Source organism: Dendrobates tinctorius, unplaced genomic scaffold (genome assembly GCF_039654945.1).
Source record: "Dendrobates tinctorius isolate UK_male_01 unplaced genomic scaffold, ASM3965494v1 ptg000016l, whole genome shotgun sequence".
NCBI classification, from domain to species: Eukaryota; Metazoa; Chordata; class Amphibia; order Anura; family Dendrobatidae; genus Dendrobates; species Dendrobates tinctorius.
Genome location: NW_027361684.1, coordinates 15,013,300 through 15,037,231, shown reverse-complemented (window position 1 = coordinate 15,037,231; position 23,932 = coordinate 15,013,300). Strand labels below are relative to the sequence as shown.

Genomic DNA, 23,932 nt, shown 5'->3' with positions numbered 1-23,932 from the left:
AATAGATATATACACATAGAATACATATATATATATATACATATACATGTCATTGTGACAAACATATATATATATATATATTTATATTTCACAGAGTTCTTCATAGCAGAATAGCCGCTAATTAAATTGCCGGCTTCTATCAAATCATTCCCCAACCCGACAAGAAATGACACATGGTTTACATTCAGTAAAGCATTTCATTTCATGTTTTGTTATATGTCCTTGACTAATAATTAGATGAGGGATTGTGTGCAAAATTTGGGAGGTGTAGGTGTTATTTTAAGGGGTTAATTCTTTGTTAAAAAATGCAGGGGCTTCCCATTGCCCTATATTGGTGGCGAGTGGGTTAATCTAACAAATGGTTAATGTCACCATTCGATTGTAAGGTGACATTAACCCTTTGTTAGATTAACCCATTTGCCACCGCTACAGGGCAATGGGAAGCCCACGCTTTTTTTTAACAATGAATTAACATTTCATGTCGGGTTGGGGAATTATTTGATAGAAGCCGGCAATTTAATTAGCGGCTATTCTGCTATGAAGAACTCTGTGAAATATATATATATATATGTTTATCTCAATGACTTGTATATATATATATATATATATATATATATATATATATATGCATTCTATGTGTCTATATGTATTATTTCGTTTCTGTTAGAAACCCTGTCATAGGGCTCCATTATATGTCCATTTTGCAAGGCGGCGAGAAAATCTCGCCATACGGATTGCATACGGATGCCATACGGATTACATACAGATGCTGACATGCGCAAAATATGCAACCACACCTTGCTTACGGATGACATACGGAGCACTATTTAGGGGTCATTCATCCGTATTACGCTTGTAAACTACGGACCGTATTTTGCGTCGTTAATGTGACCCCGGCCTTACTCTGAGATGGTAATGGATGAGTGAATGCAGCCTTGACGTAGACTATACCTTGGTATAACTTTACCAGCAATTAGACACAGAAGCAATCTACAATGTAAGGAGAGCTGCAACACATTTGAGGCCTATTATTAGACTAGGGATTTAGGGTAACAGCTGATTGAGCCGGCTATTTTAGCACTCTATTTTTATCATATCACAAAGCCTTACTCAATGTTAAATGATAGGGACTTGTTTTTTTCACTTAAGTGCATGTATTTTGGGCTAAAAATTATCTTTGCAATTGGGTTTCATTACAAATTTTGCCATCTTTGGCTCTTACAGGTTGTTTTCCTGCACATTTCAGGATGTCTGTCAGTGAGCTGGTTCTGAGATGGGACTTTGTAACGGCTTTACCTGTCTTTTTCTGGACTCCTTTGTGCTGATTTATAACCATATCAAAGATTAGCTGAACTTTGATCTGTAAATCAGCACAGAACAGTTCAAGATCAAAAGGCAGATAAAATGTTTACTACCTCCCATTTCAGGGAGGTTAGGCCGGAGGTTACACTACGGCTGGGGTCACACTTGCGAAAGTAATTTCCATTGCCAACATCCACAGGAATAGCACTGCACTTGGATTACATACGGGTGCAGTCCGATGTTTCAAACGCACCCATAGACTTGTATTGTCGCATGTCGAATTGGCATAAGAAAATAATGGTAGAGGTGATCTAATACATAGAGTTATACTGGGCAGAGTGCAATCCGATTTTTTTTTTATCGGATTGCACCGGTCCGATTTATTAGCTCGTGTGAGCGAGCCCTTGTACTGGATCTTTTCTCACAAAACTATATATCAGTCTTTTCAGCTCCCCCTGCTCTATAACATGGGGCCTTCAAATTGGATGCCATTTTCATGGTGACAGGTTCCCTTTAATCCTATGGGAGTCATAATGTAAATATGTAACCTCCGTTCCCGTAGACAGAAAATACAGCAGTGGTCGCACATACACATCACTGCACTATTCCCATAGGGAGCATGTGAGCTCTGTTCTCGTGATCAGTGGGCTCCCAATGGTTGGATCTTTACAGAATATATATTTATCACCTACCCTGCAAAGAGCATCTCTAGTGAGATATGAAACTGAGACTTATTCTTTTTCCTTTGTGTTCTGTGTTATATTAAAAAAGGAAATAAAAAATAGGAAAACTATTTAATTTTTAATTGATTGCCTACAAACAAATTTTGCTTTTTGTCATGAAATAATATTCCCAGCAGTACTTGTAGTACTTCCCACATTTGCTGCCACTTGACTGTATTACAACTGAATAGGCGCTTGTCCACACTTGTCTCATCCCGCTCCTCCTCCATTGCACCCCTGGTCAATGCTGACAAATGGGCTGATTCTTCACGACGGGCGTTTCTTACACCAATCTTATTAAAAAATCCGCCGATGTGAGATGCGCCAAATTCAGTATGAGGTGCATGGCTTTTAGTGATGAGCTTACCACTTGTTTTCAGCTGCTTGTGTGCCAGAATCTGAAATTTATTCCAGCTTACACCTGGGGTAGATTTCTGCTACAGTTTAGTTTACGCTGTCATGGGATGCTAATTCTATATTACGTAGTCATGCATCTTTGCTCCATTTAGGATTGGTAGTTGTTGCTTCCCCGAGCACTGACAGATCATAAAAAATGAATTGCTTCAGGGGCCTTTACACATCAGATGGAATGAATGAACCCAATATTTTCAGGGGAAAGGAAGGAGAGAGAGAATTAAAATAGACTAAAATACGCTGCATTCAGAACGCTATTGTTCCTGATTGTGGACACGCAGCCTAAAACAACTTTTTATCTAGCCGGACAACGCTTTTTATGTTTGTATAGCTCTCCTGACTCTCCCCTAATGGCCGATGTCAGGGGAAAGAATGATTGGGCATGTTTCATTTCAACATGCCCGTCCCCTTTTGTCCTTCGGAGATAAGCGCTGGCAGCTTCTTATTTCCATTTGCCTTTTAAAATAAACATTTTTGTCAAGATAGAGTTGGGTCGAACAGTTATGAGCTAAATTAGTTTTTGCTCAACCCTTTCACAACTGGACTATTTTCCGTTTTTGTTTTTTCCTCCACTTCTTCGAAGAGCCATAACACTTATTTTTCTATGCAGATAACCATAAAATGGATTGTTTTTATGAGGGACAACGTGTGCTTTTAACACCATTTATTTTATCATGTGATTCACTAGAAATCGGGAAAAATGCACTGAATTTGCAGAAAAAAAAGTATATATTTTTTCACAATTGTTTTTTCTAATTGTTTTTTTTTTTTAACCAAATAGGGTAAAACTGACCAAGCAGTATAATTCTTCTTGTCAGTACTATTACGCAAATACCAAACATAGTTTTTGTGGAAATTTGTAAAAAATAATAAAAAAAAGTACAAAAATTTGCTTGTGTTGTAATTTTCTGAGACCAGTAATGCTTTCAATTTTCAGGATATTAGATTGTGTGAGGGCTTATTTTTTGCGACTTGAGCTGATGTTTTTAGTGATACCGTTTTGGGGTAGATATTTTTATCGCCTCTCTTTGCATTTTCTTGCAATGATGTGGCGGCAAAAAAAAATTTAAAAAATTGAGAAATTTATAAAAAAAATAATTTTTTTTACTATATTTGTGTCAGAAAGACATCCCTCTGTGTGTCACAGCTGGTATCTCTGGTATGATGGCACCATGTGTGTCACAATATATTTTAATGCAGTCAGAGCTGCTAGACAATACAAATGTAAGGCCGGGATCACACTTGCGATTTAAATGGCCGAGTCTCGCATGGTAATACACGGCGCTGTCGCCGGGACTCAGGAGCGGGGCGTGCGGCCGCATAGCAATACATGGAGCTGCACGCCCCGCTCCTGAGTCCCGGCGGCAGCGCCGTGTATTACCATGCGAGACTCGGCAGTTTAAATCGCAAGTGTGATCCCGGCCTAAATCTTTATTTATCCATACTGCACTAATTGTACAATTAAAAGGGAGTCTGTCAGCACAAAATGACAGGGGCGTCCAGTTCACCCCTGAAGTGGCCAAACTTTTCAGTGTACCTTCCCACCTGCTTCTTTTTCATCATTTTCTGCTTTCCTTTGGCTCCTATAAAACCAGAGCTGTCAATCATGGAAATAGACGGCTGATTATAGATGGGAAAACAAGATGGAGGGATGGTGCAATCCAAGTCAAAGAGCACAGACGCCTGTGATAGGTTTGAACAGTCACTTTCTGCTGACACACTTTCTTTAGGAGCAGGTTAGTTATTCACTTCTCGGGTGCTGAGTGTGGGCCGATCTACTCACTGTTGTCTCAAATGTAGGATTGTCAAAAGCAGACTCCACGGTCACTTGATCATATGGAGGCGATGCAGAAAGAGGCAGGCGTAGAAGAGCTTTTCCTTGTAGCCTGTACACAAAGAATAGAAAGCAGAGAGACTCGGATAAATGGCACTTTCTGCTTGTTGCCCTGGAGAAGCGCCATGTTTGTATTCGCTTACTTGGAGAAATATAGGTAGATCGCGGCGATCACAAGTGCCACCATGATTACAGGAACAAAGACCGCCAGCAGGATGTGTGTGCCTTCTACCGGGAGGCCTGAAGCTGCTGCCTTCTCCACGGCTGGATGGATAAGAATAAAAACATAAGTTCACATAACCTGTATTCACTAGCTGCAGTCATTTCCCGTGAAAGATATTAATAAATATCCCATATAATAAAACTCTGCCATCTGCAGAACTCTGCCCTATGTCCTTCAGCTGCCTGTCTTTGTACATGGCTTCAAACCATAGTCATAAGGTCTCTTTACACATTTTTAATGTGCTTTTTTTCTTTCCATTTTTTGGCTGGAAAAAAAAAGCAGTGTCTTACATTACTAGCAAAGAAGTATCATTTCTCCTTGCGGAGAATGACATGCTAAGCATGTCGAGATGAGGAGACTTAAAGCCGCAATGCTCCTCTGGGAAATATGCTAATTATGCAGATTGTCTCTTCAGAAAGGAAGAGGACTAGAACTCTAGTGCCACCTATTGGAAGTAGCAATCCTAAAAGTCAATGTCGACCCTTTAACGAGCCTTGTTACATGACTTAGGCTTGGCTTTTATCCTAAGTCATGTAACAAGGCTCGTTAAAGGGTCGACATTGACTTTTAGGATTGCTACTTCCAATAGGTGGCACTAGAGTTCTAGTCCTCTTCCTCTCTGAAGAGACAATTAGCAAAAGGATAACATTACTAAAATCTCATCCACACGGTACATTTATTTCCTTGTACGCAGTACGCCAATTCTTTCTGCGTTTTTAATGTAGTGTTTCCCCATTTAGATTAAAGAGCCTAAGTCTACGTTCCCACTGAACGTATTCACTGCGGACCACCAGGCAGTGGCGGTCTCACATCGATACCTACAACAGATATGATTACAAAAAAATTGCAGGGGAGCCGCACATTTCACCTTTTGTCGATCAATATCTGAAACTCACGCACACATCCACAGCATAATATCGCAGATCTGCAACTCCTGTCATTTTACGCTTAGGATATATTTCGCAATATATGCATGAAATTTCTTAAAATGCTTAAACAGCGGAAAATTTGCTTTGTTTTCTCAATTTGGAAACTCAGCTTTAGGCCTCATTCAAACGTGTTTCCAGTAAGTGTGGTATCCATTATTTTCATGGATACAACATATACAGTAGCTGTTATAACCTATACTTCTGTATGTTCTGGCAGCACCGATGACAAGGGCCAATACAAGTCTATGGGTCTGTGAAAATACGTACAGCACACGGATGGCATCAGCGTGCCATCCGTGTGTCATTCCTGTGCTGCACTGGTTTAACTTTGCAAAGTATAAGAGAAACTTTTTTAATTTTATTGTTTCTTTATCCATACCAGAAAAACTGCTGACACACTGATGGTAAAAATGGAAACGCGGATGACACACTGATGGAAAACACTGATGGTAAAAATGGAAACGCGGATGACACACTGATGGAAAACACTGATGGTAAAAATGGAAACGCGGATGACACACTGATGGAAAACACTGATGGTAAAAATGGAAACGCGGATGACACACTGATGGAAAACACTGATGGTAAAAATGGAAACGCGGATGACACACTGATGGAAAACACTGATGGTAAAAATGGAAACGCGGATGACACACTGATGGAAAACACTGATGGTAAAAATGGAAACGCGGATGACACACTGATGGAAAACACTGATGGTAAAAATGGAAACGCGGATGACACACTGATGGAAAACACTGATGGTAAAAATGGAAACGCGGATGACACACTGATGGAAAACACCGATGGTAAAAATGGAAAACACTGATAACACCAGTAGCTTTTTTTCTCGTACAGGAGAAGCTTTGTAATTTACTATTTCTTTATCCATCTGTGAAATACACTGATGTAGCCTTAGCAGCAAAAAAATGCATCAATGAATACACCAAAAATGCATTGAAAGAGCTTTTCCTGGCCAAAGTGTGCGTTTTTCATGCAGAAGAAAATGAATCAAAAACGATACGTGTGAACATATTTTGACATATATCATACTGAAGGACATTTTTATACTATATAAGCCCTATAGAAACATTACACTGACTTCCCCAGCACCCAGTTACGGTTGTCAATTTTTCACCTAAAAATGTCAGTCAGATTTAGGCCAGGTTCACATCATGTTTTTGCCCCACGTCAGTGGCTCCATTGGGGCTTCCGTGTTTAGTCCTGAAAATCTGAAATCAGGTACATCTGCCATTGAATTCAATGCACTTTGTGCTGTGTCTCACCTGATTTTTGGCAGTATCTACCTTTTCCAGGTGGGTGTAAAACAGTTATTGACTTCCTTTTGACCAAGCTTTGAGACTTTAATTAGCCTGTTAGGGTTATGGCTTGTTCACTATCATTTTCAGGAAAGGTCAGGTGATGAAAAATTCCCATCTTTAGAAAAACCCAGCCTCTTCTAACCTTGTGCCAAAAAAACAGCAGTCATGGTTTTTTCTAAGAAGCTGCCTAGCAGTCTGAAAATGAAAATGGCCAAGGCCCACAAAGTAGGAGAAGGCTATAAGAAGATAGGAAAGCGTTTTTAACAGGAACAGTGGAGATCAAGATAAGGTCTGGAAGACCAAGCAAAATGTCAGGATTGCTAGAGCGTCAAATCAGAACCCCCGCTTGATTGCAAAAGACCTTCAGAAAGATTTTGCAGACTCTGGAGTTGTGGTACATTGTTTTACGGTTCAGAGACACCTTCACAATTATGGCCTTCATGGAAGAGTCATAAAAAAATCCTCTCCTGTGTCCTCACCATAAAATTCAGCATCAGAAGTAAGCAAAACAACGTCTAAAAAAGCCTGATGCATTTTGGAAACAAGTCCTGTGGACCGATGAAGTTAAAATAGAACTCTTTGACCACAAGGATCAAAGTATGTGTGGAGATAAAAGGGCACAGAATTGCAGGAAAAGAACATCTATCCAACCATTAAGCATGGAGGGTGGATCAATCATGCTTTGGGGTTGTTTTGCAGCCAATGGCACCGGGAACATTTCACGGGTAGAGGGAAGAATGGATTCAATGAAATTTCAACTAATTCTTGATGTAAACATAACACCATCTGTAAAAAAAAAGCTGAAGCTGAAGAGAGGATGGCTTCAACAAATAAATGGTAATCCTAAATGCAAGTCAAAATCCACAACAGACTATCTCAAAAGGCACAAGCTGGAGGTTTTACAATGGCCCTCACAGTCTCATGATGTGAACATCATTGTAAATCTGTGGCTAGACCTCAAATTAGCACTACATGCAAGACAACCCAGGAATCTCTGTACTAGAAGAATTTTCCAAGGAAGAATGGATGAAAATCTCTCTAACAAGAACTGAAAGACTCTTGCCTGGCTACAAAAAGCATTTATAAGCTGTGATACTTTCAAAAAGGGGATGCTCCTAGGTACTAACCATTTTGTATCAAAAAGAGGGTAAAAACACCCAACGAGTATATTAGTCATTAAAACATATCTTTATTACATGTTTGGATTAAATATACATTACATCTAATATATAAAGCTCAATGTGTGTATGTATGTACAGTATGTATGTATGTATGTCTGGGATTGGCATCAGCACCGTCGCAGCTGCAGCCACAAAATTTGGCGCAGTCACACGTCTGGACCCCGAGAGTGTCCTAGGCTATGTTGTGAGGCGAAATTTTAACCCCGCGCATTCCAATTCACCAAACAATTTTGCCCCTATCTACATAATGGGGAAAAAGTGTGTGTGTATCAAGCCCCGCCCCTCATGATGTCATAATGGTTGACTATGGGATGGAGGATGTGTGATGGGTATATGGGCACTGGACTATGGGATGGAGGATATGTATGACGAGTATATGGGCACGGGACTATTGGATGGAGGATGTGTGATGGGTATATGGGCACTGGACTATGGGATGGAGGATATGTATGATGGGTATATGGGCATGGGACTATGGGATGGTGGATATGTATGATGGGTATATGGGCATGGGACTATGGGATGGAGGATATGTATGATGGGTATATGGGCATGGGACTATGAGATGAAGGATGTGTGATGGGTATATGGGCACTCGACTATGGGATGGCAAATATGTATGATGGGTATATGGGCATGGGACTATGGGATGGAGGATGTGTGATGGGTATATGGGCATGGGACTATGGGATGGTGGATATGTATGATGGGTATATGGGCATGGGACTATGGGATGGAGGATATGTATGATGGGTATATGGGCATGGGACTATGAGATGAAGGATGTGTGATGGGTATATGGGCACTCGACTATGGGATGGCAAATATGTATGATGGGTATATGGGCATGGGACTATGGGATGGAGGATGTGTGATGGGTATATGGGCATGGGACTATGGGATGGAGGATGTGTGATGGGTATATGGGCACTCGACTATGGGATGGAGGATATGTATGATGGGTATATGGGCACGGGCCTATGGGATCGTGGATATGTATGATGGGTATATGGGCACGGGACTATGGGATGGAGGATAATTATAATTTGCTATAACTAACCACAGTTAGTTACTATGCCAGGGCAGCGCCAGGCTCTTCAGCTAGTTTGATTATAAAACACAGTGGCTGTTTGACAATGGTGCATGGATCAAAACATAGTAATGCTACACATAGTGCTCAAATTCCCAATGAACATGTGCCTCAATAATCAGTAACAGGGTGCTGCATGAGCTACTCCTAGAGTTAATCAATACAGGCACAAGAGAGCATTAAAAATAAAAGATAAGCAGATGTACTTACTGGTGATTCAGTGTAGTTGATCCCTACTAACCATACAGAGTGCCCAAACTTTTGCATCGGCCCATTTTCCTTTTTGTAATATTTAAAATGTACCATATATACTCGAGTATAAGCCGACCTGAGTATAAGCCGAGGCCCCTAATTTTGCCACGGAAAACTGGGTAAGCTTATTGACTCGAGTATAAGCCGGGTATGCATTGTCCCCTCATCTCTGTCCTGCCCTGTGTGGCTTTCCTCCCTCCCAGTACGCATGGCTCGTCTCCCCTGTCCCATCTTTCTATGTATGGCTCAGCTCCCTGTCCTCCCCCCATGCTCCCCCGTCCTCCTCCGTGCTCCCCGTCCTCCTCTATGCTTCCCCTGTCCTGCTACGTGCTCTTCTGTGCTCCCCTGTCCTGTTCGGTGCTCTTCTGTGCTCCCCCAGTCCTCCTCCGTGCTCCTCTTCCTCCTCTGTGCTTCCCCCGTCCTGCACCATGCTCTTCTGTGCTCCCCGGTCCTCCCCAGTCCTCCTCCTTGCTCTTTTGTGCTCCCCCATCCTCCCCCAGTCCTCCTCCGTACTTTTCTGTGCTCCCCCAACCTCCCCCAGTCCTGCTCCGTGCTCCACCGTCCTCCTCCATCATACTCACCTTCCTGTGCCGTCGCTGAACGTACCTGCATCTTCTGTTGTCCCAGGGCTGACAGCTTCTTCCTGTGTTGAGCGGTCACATGGTACCGCTCATTAAGGTCATGAATATGTCTCTACGCTCATAGGCGTGGAGTCGCCTCCATATTCATGACCTTAATGAGCTGTACCATGTGACCGCTCATCACAGGAAGAATCTGTCAGCTCTGGAACAACGGAGGATGCAGGGGACGTTCAGTGATGCCACAGGAGGGTGAGTATGATGTCCTAGCCACTGACTCCTGCCGCTGCTCCCCCTCCCCTGCTGGATTTCTTCACAATGACTCGTGTATAAGCTGAGGGGGCATTTTCAGCACAAAAAAATGTGCTCAAAAATCTCGGCTTATACACGAGTATATGCAGTATGTATTTTTGCCTAAAATCCAAATGAAATGTGTCATCTTTAACTTTAAGCCTTTTAGAGATCATTTCATCTTCAGCTTGCTTAACTGTTCACACTAACAGTAATTTTGACCAGAGGTGCCCAAACGTTTACATGCCACTGTAGTAATTCAAGGATTATTAGACTGTTGCATTATGATACAATGATTAAACACTACAATTACATTACATTATGCCAAGAATGGAAAACGCTACAGAGCGCTGTCTTTCTTGAGTATTTATATATATTTGGTAGCTACACTTTTTTCCCCCCATAAATCATTAGTATAAATGACAATACTAAACCTTGTAAAGCGTCCTAAACATTATATTATAATATTATAAGTGTGAACATTCGTCTTTCTCCATTTATCCTATTTATCTGATTGAGTACTAAAATGCTGCAGCCAGTCTGTGGCAGCCAATTGGCTACAGTAGTCATGTGCCATAATAATGCCATGTAATTGTTGGGAGACATAGTGAAGGCATAGCTGCCACGGTGGCAGTCTAAGAGGTGGGTATCTGTTTTTTTATTTTATCTGAAGCACTTTAGTATTTTCCAGTTTTGAAAAACTTCTCGCCCCCCACCTGCAATTTGTTTTTAAAAAAAAACCAACCTGATTTTTACTCACCCTCCTCGGGTCCTGTGATGGGTGCTCCCTGTTGCCCTGTGTCTGTTATTGTCTGCAGTGCTGAGCACAAGTTAACAGCTGTGCAGCCAGTAACAGAGCTGAGCTGCCTTACCCAAACTGAAGACAAGAGCTGCTGAGCTCACTGATTGGCTGTAGTGTTCTCAATGTGACATCAGCACTGCAGAAAATAACATACAATGGGAGCAATAGCAGAGACTTAGAGCTGGACCTGGGGTAGATGAATAAAGGACAGTTTTGTGACAGGTCTGAAGCCTCTGTCACTCCGGCTGCATTTCTTGCCCAGCACCGCCTCCTCCTGGTTGACTGATGGCTTCTTTGCCTGAAGTCACACAGCGCAGAGGCTGTCAGTCAAGCAGGAGGCAGTGCTGGGTGGGGAATAGAGCTGGAGTGACAGAGGCTTCAGACCTACCATAGCTCTTCAGCCTAGTTTGCAAATCAATTGAAGCACTGATTTCTCAGTGATGGGAGGAACAGACCGTCAGTGTAAAGGTATTTCTGGACTTGTCTTTGAAATAGTTAAATGCATATATTAATAGTTTTGGGGGTTAAATCCCACTGACAGATTCCCTTTAAGTTCATTACAAGCTGTAACTCTAAGCTATAAACATTACATTAAGTTTAGATTGCACTCACCTTCTACTCCCTGTTTACTGTAAAATTCTTTATATGAAGCTGTGGAAGAACAGAGAATAGTTCAGTTCACTTCCATCTTATAGGAGAACTTTGGTGACAACCTGAGAATACTATAATAATATATAAAGATTAGAATTTCACTGAATCAGCAAACAGTGCACAAATTCTTAACTCCAGAATGCAGCATGAAAAATGGTTAGAGAAGTGTCAAAAGGGAGAATAAAACCTGGCAAATTGTTTCACCTCATGAGTCTTAATGGCTAGTGTATTGTGAACCATTTGGCCAACTGACACCTCTGTTTTACTAGCTAATATACACTTTTCAGCATTGAAATTGCAACATCAAAAAGGATAAGTCATGGAATTATTGAAATCACAGGAAGGGTAGAAATGTTAGGAAATATTAATTCCAGATCATCCAGTTGCTCCATGTTCATCCACCTGGGGCTCATTGAGTAAGACTGCTTCGTGCAGTCGAAACGCGTCGACTTTGGTCATATCTACCAAGTACATTTTTCTTTTGTACGCACTATAATTTGTTTTAAAAAATAAAAAGAAAAGGAAAATCCAGTCCTGTTGAGCCAGACTCCAATTTTTTCTATTATCCTTGTAGAAATGTTAGGGTTATACAAATGATGAAAAAATGGAAACCACATTTTCAAAACATCTCGATTTATTCAGTATTGAGTATGAGCGGCATGTACAGAAATCCCCTCACTTATAGCCTTGGCTGCTATCAGTGAAGTTATTAATGGTTGTCTGAAGAATGTTCTGCGACACTGTATACTGTTATGATTGGGTCACCGAGGAGGAGAGCAAGACCAAGCTAAGCCACAGAAAACCAGAGAGGTTGGTAACTAAGTGGATTGCAGACCCCTGATCCTATCCACACAACTAGCAGTAGCCGTGGAGCGTACTTACGATGATCCTAGATGCCTTGACACAGCCGGAGCGGTAAATAAGCCTAAAGCAAGAAAGGGGAAATCTAAACTTCCCCAGAGCAGACCCCAAAGGAATAGATAGCCCCCAAACATATATTGTCGGTGAGACAAGATGAAAACACAAACGCAGGTAGGAAAATAGACTGAGCAAACAATGAGGCCCACACTAACTAGACAGGACAGGAAAGGAAAGACACTGTCTGCAATCACGCAAAAAACCCTGCAAAAAATGTCCAACACGTCTGATAGAAAAATACTGAAGTCGCATGACTTCGCCCACTATATCAGCACTCTGGTATATTCTGAAACCAGAGCAAAAAGAGGCCAATCTAATAAGGGACAAAAACAAACTGACACAAGCAGTAGTATGGATGGAGATTCAGCACAGCCTCAGCCGGAGCTGGCTGACCACACAAAACTGAAATAGACAAAATCAGAACAAATGTGAACAATAGCAAAAGAACACTTAGCTGAGCATGCAGGGACTGAGCTGGAAACTAAGACCTCAGGAGGCAAGAAAAAATCACCAGCAGGGATAGAGGGAGTCGGCTGTCTTAAATCCAGTCAGAAACTCCAGGTCTCCAATCGTCCTCCTCATTATCAGGTGGCAAGTTAATCAGATCAGCTCCATTACTTCCAGTAACCACCAGAGGGAGCCCAGGAAGAGAACTCGTGACCCCTCTGTCAATACATCCAGCTCCACTACCTTCACTAGTAACCAGAGGTAGGCCAGAAAGCGAATTCACAACAGTATTCACAACAGTATACACTTGGGCACGTAAATCATCAAGATCCACAGCAATTGTCAACCAATGACGATACAGATGTATTTGATGGGAAACAAGTCGGGAGATGCTTCCAGCCATGGGAGCCCATTTAGATCAGGCAGACTGCTCATAGTAATACGAGCAACATGGAAGTTGACATCGTCTTGCTAAAAAACTGCTCCTGGGACACTTTGGAAAAATGGCCATACCAGTGGTTCCACAACCAAATCAATGTAACATTGAGCTGTTACTGCACCTGGCATAAAGACTAGAAGAGTGGTCTGGCTGCCATGAATTATGCCTCCCCAGATCATAATTCCAGGAATAGGATGTGTGACATTCCCTTGTGAACATCTCCTTATGGCATTCCGCACTAGATCTCCAGACCAGTCTCTGGCTATCATTGCATCAAGACAAAAGTGGAACTCATTGCTGAAAAGGACAGACTCCCATTCCAGCCTCCCTTGCCTCTTTTTCTCTGCACAATGATAGACTTTGAGAATGGTGTGTGAGGTCAGTGGAATAACTATAGCTGGACATCTAGATCGTAGCCCACTGTCATGCAAATGCCTTGTTATGGTTTTTGTAGACACTGAGATCTTACGCTTAGTATGTAATGTCTAATAGGTTAACCTATTAACCTTAGTGACAGAGCCAATTTGGTACTTAATGACCAAGCCAATTTTTACAATTCTGACCACTGTCACTTTATGAGGTTATAGCTCTGGAATGCTTCAACGGATCCCACTGATTCTGTTTTTTCATGACATATTGTACTTCATATTAGTGGTAAAATTTGTTCAATATGACTTGCATTTATTTATGAAATAAATGGAAATGTGAAAATTTTGCAATTTTCAAACTTTTAATCTTTGTGCCCTTAAATCAAAAAGTCATCGGACGAAATAGTTAATAAATAACATTTCCCACATGTCTACTTCACATCAGCAAAATTTTGGAACATAATTTTTTTGTGTTAGGACGTTATAAGGGTTAAAAGTTGACCAGCGATTTCTCATTTTTCCAACAAAATTTACAAAACCATTTTTTTAGGGACGACCTCATGTTTGAAGTGAGCTTGGGTGGTCAATATGACAGAAAATACTCATTATAAAATCTGCACCCCTGAAGGTCCTCAAAACCATACTAAAAAGTTTATTAACCCTTCAGGTGCTTTATGAGAACTAAAGCGATGTGGAAGGAAAAAAATGAACATTTAACTTTTTTCACAAAAAATTTACTTGGGAACCAAACTTTTTATTTTCACAATGGTATCAGGAGAATATGAACCACATAATTTGTTGTGTAATTTTCTGAGTACACCGAAACTTTTTCGGCTTTTTTTTTGTTTTTCGGCTTTGCCCGCAGTTGGGCAAAGCATACTGCGCAGGTGTGAAACGCAATATTTCTGAGCAGGCGCGAGATGTCACATGGCACAAGAGGCGTTATCCATAAAGTAGGATGGCGAGCAACAGGCGATGGGAGTGATGTAGAGGCCCAAAACCACGCCCATTGGACCAGGCTAAGAAGATTACCATACAGCGAGGGAGACATTAAAAAATGTTTTCGTGAGTATACAAAGGGAGTCAGGGGGTTCTATGAGGATGTAAGGAATGCATAGCAGATGCTGAATAAGGCGATATTTTTACCTGCTATGTCACAAAACTGGTGACAGGTTCCCTTTAACTAGTTACATCATACAACAGTGGCTGCACAGCTGAATAAAACAGAGTGTTGATTGGTTTGCTTTCTGCTCTCCATTGCGGAGATATTAGCTTGTAAATTTTAAGCTATAATTAGAGATGGGTGAACCCGAACAGTAAAGTTCGGTGTCCGAACTGAACACCTACTGTTCACCAGGAAGTCCGTGATACTGTTCGGGTTCAGCCCCCGAACACCGGGTGTTTGTTGTGCTGTCATGTGCATGACAGCGCGGTGAACACTGCTTCTACTTGCCAGTAAAATCATTACCGCCGGTCTGACAGCCACGGTTTCCAAACTGTCAAATGACAGCGTAAGCCCGCAGCTGTGATCGGAGGTAAAAAGTTTATCTCCACTCACTGGCGTCGGCTGATGGGACTACTGCTCCCATCAGCTAAAGCCTGCTGCCTCTAATAACAGCATGGGAATATCCATCAGCCGGTGCCTGTGCTCTAAATAAATAATTAAAAAAAAAAAAACTGCGTGGGTTCCACTGCATTTTTGATAACCAGCCAGGCAAAACTCACAACTGAGGGCTGCAACCCTGAGCTGTCATTTTTGACAACCAGCCTTGCTAAAGCAGACAGCTGGGGGCTTGTACTCCCAGGGCGGTAACGGGCCATGGATATTGTTCCCCCGCCTAAAAATAGCAGCCCACAGCCGCCCAGAAAAGTCACATCTATTAGATGCGCCAACTCTGGCGCTTTGCCCGGGTCTTCCCACCTGCCCCATAACGGTGGCAAGTGGGGTTCATATTTTTGGGGTTGATGTCACCTTTGTCTGGTGACATCAAGCCAACGGCTTAGTAATGGAGAGGCATCTATAAAATGCTTATCTATTACTAATCCTATAGTTATATTGTAAATGAACACACAGCAAGTATAAAATCTTTTATTTGAAATAAAAACAATCAACACTTTTCTTTTACTCACCTTATGCCTAATTCCACTGTATCCCTTGTCTCCTGTAATAAAACAAAAATAAAAAAAACAATATCCCTCACCTGTCCATCGTTCTGTCTCATGCCGTGATCCATGTCTGGGGAATAAACAGTTTTCAACCTGGACGGTGCCAAGATGTGACCGTCCAGGCTGAGAACCACTGATGATTGAGCTGTTGCGAGCGCAGCATCAGTGAATAGCGGTAACATCATTGAGGTTACTGCTGGTCACTGAGGCTGCTTTCCCAGCCGAGCCAATGAACTGCGGTGATTTTACTCCTGTGAGATCACTGTTAGCACAGTGAGAAAAAGTCTCACAGTGCAGAGGCGAGTTTACCACAGTTCACTAGGAGAATTTCACTGCAGTGAAAAATTGTCAAAAATGGGGGCCCCCATGTTGTTTTTTTTAAATTATTTATTTAAATAATTAAAAAAAAGCATGGGGACTCCTCTATTCTTGATTATTAACCTTGCTAATGCTGACAGCTGAGGGTTGCAGCCCCCAACTGTCAGTTTTGCCTGGTTGATTATCAAAAATGCAGGGAACTCAGGGCATTTTTTTTATTATTTATTTAGAGCACAGGCACCGGCTAATGAATACTCTCATCAGCCGCTCCTGCTCTCGCTGTTATTAGAGGCAGCAGGCATTAGCTGATGAGAGCAGTAGTCCCATCAGCCCAAAACAGTGACCGGAGGTAAACTTTATTCCTTCTATTACAGCTACGGGCTCTCGCTGTCATTTGAGAACCGCGGTTGTCTGACAGGCTCTAATGATTTTACCGCCGATCAAAAGCAGTGTTTGCAGTGCTGTCATGCACATGACAGCATGGCACACACTCGATGTTCGGGGCCCCGATTCAATTGTTTGGCTGGACCTGAGCATCAAGAGGTCCGCCCAGCTCTAGGTATAATTTATTATGATTTATGTCTGTCATCACACACAGCTCTGCAATGAGAGCAGACTGTCATTACATGTGCAACACTGGCGTGGCCTTTTCTAAGCTATGGTGGGGCGTGTTCTTTTTCTCCTGTGTGTTTCTGCCTGCTTATGATTGGTCAGCATCACACAGGGGAAAAAGTACATGCCCCCAGTGACAAATCTCTGGTGACACATGTTACTTGGTTACCTTATATCTTGCATTTACCTTCATTATTACCTTTGCAGATTGGTGGAGAATTGCTCCATTGTGACGGGTGTCCAGGAATGCACTTTATACTGTGTTCTCCCATCAATGTGTAGCCAGAATTACAGGAAAATCTCAAGGCATCACCTGGTTGGTACGCCCTTCTCTCAGGTTCCTGGTGACCATGTTCTGGTTTCCCTGGGTTTACACATGGCTCATATTTTTCAGCTAAAAATAATAAAATAATCAGCCTTTTATATGTCAGACAGATATTATTTAAAAGTTAGTTCCTTTATCAAATAAATCTAACAACATTTTATATAAATGCGTGTCATACAATTCATGGATCCCAAAGCAAAATGGATAACGGGCTAAAGGCCTTCATACACATCAACTAAAAGTTGCCTGAAATAGCAAAATATTGAACATAATGAACGTGATCATCTGATGGACAACTGACGAAAATACAATATCGTTCAAAAGACCGAGCGGGCATGTTGGATTTTTTTCAGCCAATCATAAACACTAACTGTATCATCAGCCGGAAAAATCCAACACGACCGATGAAGTGTGAGATGTTTTTTTTCTCGCCAATGAGCAACGGATCGTCGGTCCATATTTGTCTCATGTTCATGAATATCTTGACACCGTTTACCATTTTGTTGTCATGTTGTGTGGCCTGAGAGGCTTTTGGCCTCCCTCTTGCCCGGGAGCATGAGTGCAGTTGTTAATCCTATGTCACTTGGCATATAGAAGAATTCATGGCATGCGCTAACACACGCAGCTTGGTGCTCTGAAACATTACTAAAATATATATAAAGGGGACGTGTCACTAGATTTGGTGCCACAGAACCACTGGCATGTTGTTATATAATTGTGGATCAGTGCTGATACATATACCCATGTCAAAACCTGCAGTTTCATTAATAGGTAGCTAAAAGACTTATATGTTAACCAGGTGATGAATCCTTTCGACAGCATGAGCATGCACATTGTGCAGAATGCAGATGAAGCCAAGGATTGTGCACCTCTCTTTGCTGTGCATGTCAAAAACGGCCATTTCAGCATTAGATTGTCAAAGTATTTATACATAATGATTTATGATTGACAGCTTTCTTTGTATAAGTATGTATACAGAGTTTCTGTCAATAACTGATAGGACCGCCTCCTGGACCAAAAATCCCAGAAGACCAGATGTTTATATGATTAACACATGGGATATACTGAATCTTTTCTCACAAAACTATATATCAATCTGCTCAGGTCCCCCTGCTCTATAACATGGGGCCCGAAGATTACATTCTCATGGTGGTAGATTCCCTTAAAACAATCAGCTAGCAGTTAGTTATGAAATTAGATCATTTAAGCAAATACTAGTGATGTGCTGGGAGTCTAAAGCTCTGCGACTTACGGACGCATTTTGGGGCACGGTCGCTCCATTTGGGTATTCCGGCTTGGCGGTTGTAGCAGGTTATAGTAGTACTTCCTGTGAGAACGTAGCCTTTGTCACACACATACCGCACTGTGCTGCCCACAGGGAACTTGGCATTTGAAAGAATCCTACGACTGTGAGTTACATCTCCCGGGTCTGAACATGAAGTCACTAGAGAGAATACAGACATGTAGAAATACTGTGAATTTAAAATCTCAATATTCCATGAACGGAAAAAAAAGCTTTAAAGCCTAGTGGTGTCTTTGAATTTGACAAAACTATTTGTTATTTCATGCTGCAATCTTCATTCCTTCATTCATTTTCATCTGGCTCATTTCGGAAATTGCATCTCCTGATTCATAGCTCTCTGGGAAACAAGTGCTGCTCTGCTATTTAAATCACATCCCATCTAACTTCCTAACCTGACATCATAGACAAAAACGTGAGTTATCACTAAACATTGCATTCGCTCCTGACATCGAGTGTTAGAGGATAAAATATTTTAGCATGTCATTAAAAGTCTGATGCTTGATGGTATGATGACTTTATTAGTTGATCATCTTTCTTTTATGTTATAACAGGTCTATTAATACAACAATTATAATATATATATAATTTTTTTTTTTTTTACCCGCTTTCGGCTTTATCTCGAGCCATGTTGACTTGATGGATGAACAATATGTAGGAAGATTGATATTGTACAAGATAGGTCCACCAGGGTCTTCTCCGGCCGTTATCTTGATAATATCAAGCCATTGGCTTGCCGGTCTTCCTCATCGCCGTGTTCCTTCTATTCTTCCGACCATGATGTCCTTCTCCAGTGATTGCTCTCTTTATACGATATGTCCAAAGTAGGCAAGTCGCAGCTTGGTGATCCTTACTTCAAGTGACACGTCTGGTTTGACTGGTTCCAAAATTGATTTGTTTGTTCTTCTTGCCATCCAAGGTATTGATAACAACATCCTTCTTTAGATCCACATTTCGAAGGCGTCGATTCTTCTTTTGTCTCATTTCTTTATCATCCAGGTTATAATATGCAGGTTTTATATATGCTTAATTAATAATTTGCTGTGTTTAAGCATTATTATATGAGAAATATCATATATGATAATTTACTAACAGCTACTGTTAATAAAACCAATGTTTTAATCAATCAATTTAGCTCGATGAAATTGAATAGCTTCTTCTGGACCCTGGAGATACGCTGCTTAACAAGTTTATGAAATTTAGTTTAATTTTTAAATAATAATTTATTGATTGATCTATTGTTAAACTTGTTAAATCTTTTGTTTGCTTGCTAGTTAAATGAGACCCCAGTAGGGGGAGCTGTGGTCACAGAATGGAATAAGACAAATCCCTTTGCTTCACAATAGCTGAGCACCTTTTGATCGGGTTATTTTTAAAGAGTATTTTAATATATCATTTTGTTCTACATTTTCATCTAATTATTAATATGGTAATTACAGTGATGTCATTCCTTTTTTTCTATCATAATAAAAAATACCGGCGTTCCCATTTTTAGAACTTTTATATGTTTTGATTTCAAAGTAGAAATGTATTTACCTGCATAATAATCGCTGTCTGAGCCATGACGGATCTCAGCACAACTGCCAGATGGTAATAGAGATATGAAATGTTCCCATGGTGCTCAAATGACAGGTAAGTCCAGAAATAAAAGATCTCGATGTCTGATCTATAATACACATTTGTCTTCATGTCTTATTATGGGGAGAAAAATAGATCTCTCGTGATGATGTTTTCTGCATTCTGGTGAATAGGAACTAATATAATAGTATAGTGAAAAGTTGATGGAAACTGATTCCATGTTATACAAAAAATTCAATCTTTTACTCTTTTATTTAAAGGGAATCTGTCACCTATTTTTTCGACTATAAGCTGCGGCCACCGCCATCAGGGGCTTATCTACAGCATTCTGTAATGCTGTAGATAAGCCCCCGATGTAACCTGAAAGAGAAGAAAAACAAGTTATATTATACTCACCCAGGGGAGGTCCGGGTCTAGTCCGGTCCGGCGCCTCCCATCTTCTAGGGATGGCGTCCTCTTCTTTGCTTCTCGTCGTGGCTTCAGCGCAGGCGCACTGCTCTGCCCTGTTGAGGGCAGAGCAGAGTACTGCAGTGCGCAGGCACCGGACTTCTCTGACCTTTCCTGCGCACTGCAGTACTCTGCCCTTCCCTCAACAGGGCAGAGCAGTGCCTCTGCGCCAGAGCTGCGATGGGAAGCAAAGAAGAGGACGTCATCCCTAGAAGATGGGAGGCACCGGACTGGACCGCGACACCCATCGAACCTGGACTGCCCCTGGCTGAGTATAATATAACCCTTAATTAAAAAAACAAAACAAAAGTAAAGAAAATGTATCATGACGGATCTGGGTTTCTGCAGGACCCAGACAGAACTGATATAGACTGATCCCTGGCAGTGATGTGTACGCCAAGGGAACTGAAAGGAAATGGGTGATGGATTTGTTATCACCTGTTCCTTTAATAAAATAAATATTGCATAAATAAAAATCAAAAAAGCTCATCTCATCTTGGTCTACCCGATCCTGTACACAACTACTAGTATTAACCATTTTGTTGCCCACTTTACTTACTACAGAACTTCCTACATGGCCTACCTATGTTGTATGGTGCATTTACTGTAGATAGGCAGATTTCTGCGGGTTGTTGAGCGCCAGTGGGCATTTTATAAAGCCCCCTATACATATTAGGGCTCATGCAGATGTCCCTGCAAACCAGTCCAAGCACGGACCACGGACTGGGTGCAGGTCTTCTGACCTGAGCATGACAGCCTCATAGAAATATATGAAGTTGTCCCACTCGGGTAGGGTGAGCCGCAGCCAGTCCGTGTATTGAAGTCCAAGATCAGAAGGTCGGTAAGCAAATGTTGGCCAAATCCCCTGATAACGATGGGTTGATCTGACAATCTAATGTGTATGTTGGTCATGGAGAGATTAATGTCAGGAGGGAGTTAAGGATCTGGCATGTCCGATTTTGGACTGACAATCCTTTTGTTCCTTCTGACTTAAGCAGCTCTCTCATAGAGAACACGGGACCACTCGTCAAGGGAGTACTTCTGTGTATGAAAATGCTGGGAGTGATAGCTGCCGGCCAAAAGTAAAGCTGAATCATAGTTTGTCCAACAACCATCTACGATAATGTGTATAAGGGGGCTTGCTTTTGTTTACCGGCTTCTTTTCACGGCCCGACAAAAACTGATAGGAACAGATTGAATGGTGCTTCTGGTCCCAGACAGTACCATGTAATCAGCCCCTGCTTACTTGCGCCAATGTGCTGCCGATAACAATGATTTTTCCCCGATCATACACAATCTTGTCACATAATAATTGATTGTTTTGCTTGTTTGTCAGGTGATTGCCAGCATAGTCACAGGGGCTGATTATATTCTCTTCTCATCTGAATGTACGCTTAATCTTTATGAAACTAATCTGGAAGTTCTTCACTCATTCACACTTTGCTCATACAGAGAAAAGGGTGCTTAGAAGGAAAATAGCATCATATCCCTTCTTATATCTTATAATGGAGGTACTCTCTGCCTATAGTATGGTTCAGTAGGGTGCCTCTGTGTGCTATAGTGCCTACAGATCTGCATTGTGCTGGTACTACGAATTGACACAGCAGGTTCTTCAAACATAAATCACTTCAGGAAATTCCCCTTTTTGAGGAGGTTTTGAAGGCGATTTTTATTTTCTGAAGTTTTTTCCGAACAGCTTATGAAATTTTCTTTTCAGTCCTTTTGATTGGACAGTGCCTGCTTTGGAGCAGATTCTATCAGGATTCTCTTCAAAGAAGTCACCTGAACTTTTTATTCACCATTTGATGTTTAATGAAAAACTCTTCAAGAAAAAAATAACGCCCCAAGAAACTTCTCACATGAACAAAAAAGTGGATTCCCTGTAGAAATGAATAGGAATAGTTTTTCAAACATTTTTGAACCGGTTATAGGGAACCTTAAGGCCACTACTCTGTGCCTGGTCTGTCATTGCGCAGATCCCAACAGTGCCGTACAAGTAAGAATTATTTTCTTACAACTCTTAAAAGGTCTCCTTTAGCAAAAATAACTGTTCAAACCAAGCACAGGCAAAGAGAAGGTGGCGATAGATTAGATAGATAGATAGATAGATAGATAGATAGATAGATAGATAGATAACAAGTAAGTAGGAAGGTGCACTCAACTGTTTGGTCATGCCAATAGTGCATCAAGCGCCTGTGCTTGGTTTGATCAGTCATTTTGTGTTGTCAGAGTCCTTTTAAATTTGCTGTGACTCTGTTAACATTCCTAAGAATGTATAAAAAGTTAATCTTGATAGTTCCTCCTGTCAGTCTGATCTGGTCCACCTATTACTAACAGTGCTTGTCTGCAATGGAACCAACACTCCATGACAAAGCAATGGTAACATTGTTATTGTATTCATACATTTCCTGAAGGAATAACAGAGGGAAAGCACAATGCAAAGTGCTAAGAAAAGATGTCCCTGAGTTAATGTTTCATGTAGAATACAGTTATTTGCGGACATAGACACGTCAGAAAGGCTAAAGTCACAATGGCTCTGGTGGAAGGGAAGAGGGACCCAAGTCTAGCTTGCATTGGGGCCAAAATGAACTACATCTACACTACCGTGTAAAAGTTTAGGGTCACTTAGAAATTTCCTTATTTTTGAAAGAAAAGCACAGTTTTTTCCAATGAAGCTAACATTAAATGATTCAGAAATACACTCTATACATTGTTAATGTGGTAAATAACTATTCTAGCTGCACACATCTGGTTTGTAATGCAATATCTTCGTAGATGTATAGAGGCACATTTCCAACAACCATCACTCCAGTGTTCTTATGGCACATTGTGCTTGCTAACTGTGTAAGAAGGCTAATGGATGGTTAGAATACCCTTGAAAACCCTTGTGCAAGTATGTTAGCACAGCTAAAAACAGTTTGGCTGATTAGAGAAGCTATAAACCTGACCTTCCTTTGTGCTAGTTGAGAATCTGGAGCATTACATTTGTTGGTTCCATTAATCTCTCAAAATGGCCAGAAAAAAAGAACTTTCATGTGAAACTTGACAGTCTATTCTTGTTCTTAGAAATGAAGGCTATTCCATGCGAGAAATTGCCAAGAAGCTGAAGATTTCCTACAACGGTGTGTACTACTCCCTTCAGAGGAGAGCACAAACAGGCTCTAACCAGAGAAGAAAGAGAAGTGGGAGGCCCCGATGCACAACTGAGCATCAAGACAAGTACATTAGAGTCTGTCGTTTGAGAAATTGACGCCTCACAGGTCCTCAACTGGCAGCTTCATTAAATAGTACACGCAAAACGCCAGTGTCAACGTCTACAGTGAAGAGCCGACTCTGGGATGCTGGCCTTCAGAGCAGAGTGGCAAAGAAAAAGCCATATCTGAGACTGGATAATAAAAGGAAAAGATTAATATGAGCAAAAGA

The 23,932-nt window shown here is 41.3% G+C and overlaps 1 protein-coding gene across 2 annotated transcripts in view; it reads right to left on the bottom strand.

The window, feature by feature from the left end:
• The window catches only part of SEZ6 (seizure related 6 homolog), an 879,252-nt gene that overhangs the window by 4,749 nt on the left and 850,571 nt on the right, over nucleotides 1-23,932 (bottom strand). Inside the window, exons 12-16 of one of the 2 annotated variants that reach the window (XM_073565484.1) lie at nucleotides 18,437-18,628; nucleotides 17,047-17,253; nucleotides 11,553-11,591; nucleotides 4,416-4,536; nucleotides 4,222-4,324 (exon numbers count right to left, since the gene is read on the bottom strand). In XM_073565484.1, coding sequence (XP_073421585.1) covers nucleotides 4,222-4,324; nucleotides 4,416-4,536; nucleotides 11,553-11,591; nucleotides 17,047-17,253; nucleotides 18,437-18,628 — 662 coding nt within the window. The remainder of the gene's footprint in view (nucleotides 1-4,221; nucleotides 4,325-4,415; nucleotides 4,537-11,552; nucleotides 11,592-17,046; nucleotides 17,254-18,436; nucleotides 18,629-23,932) is intronic. The other variant, XM_073565485.1, reaches the window with a different exon arrangement.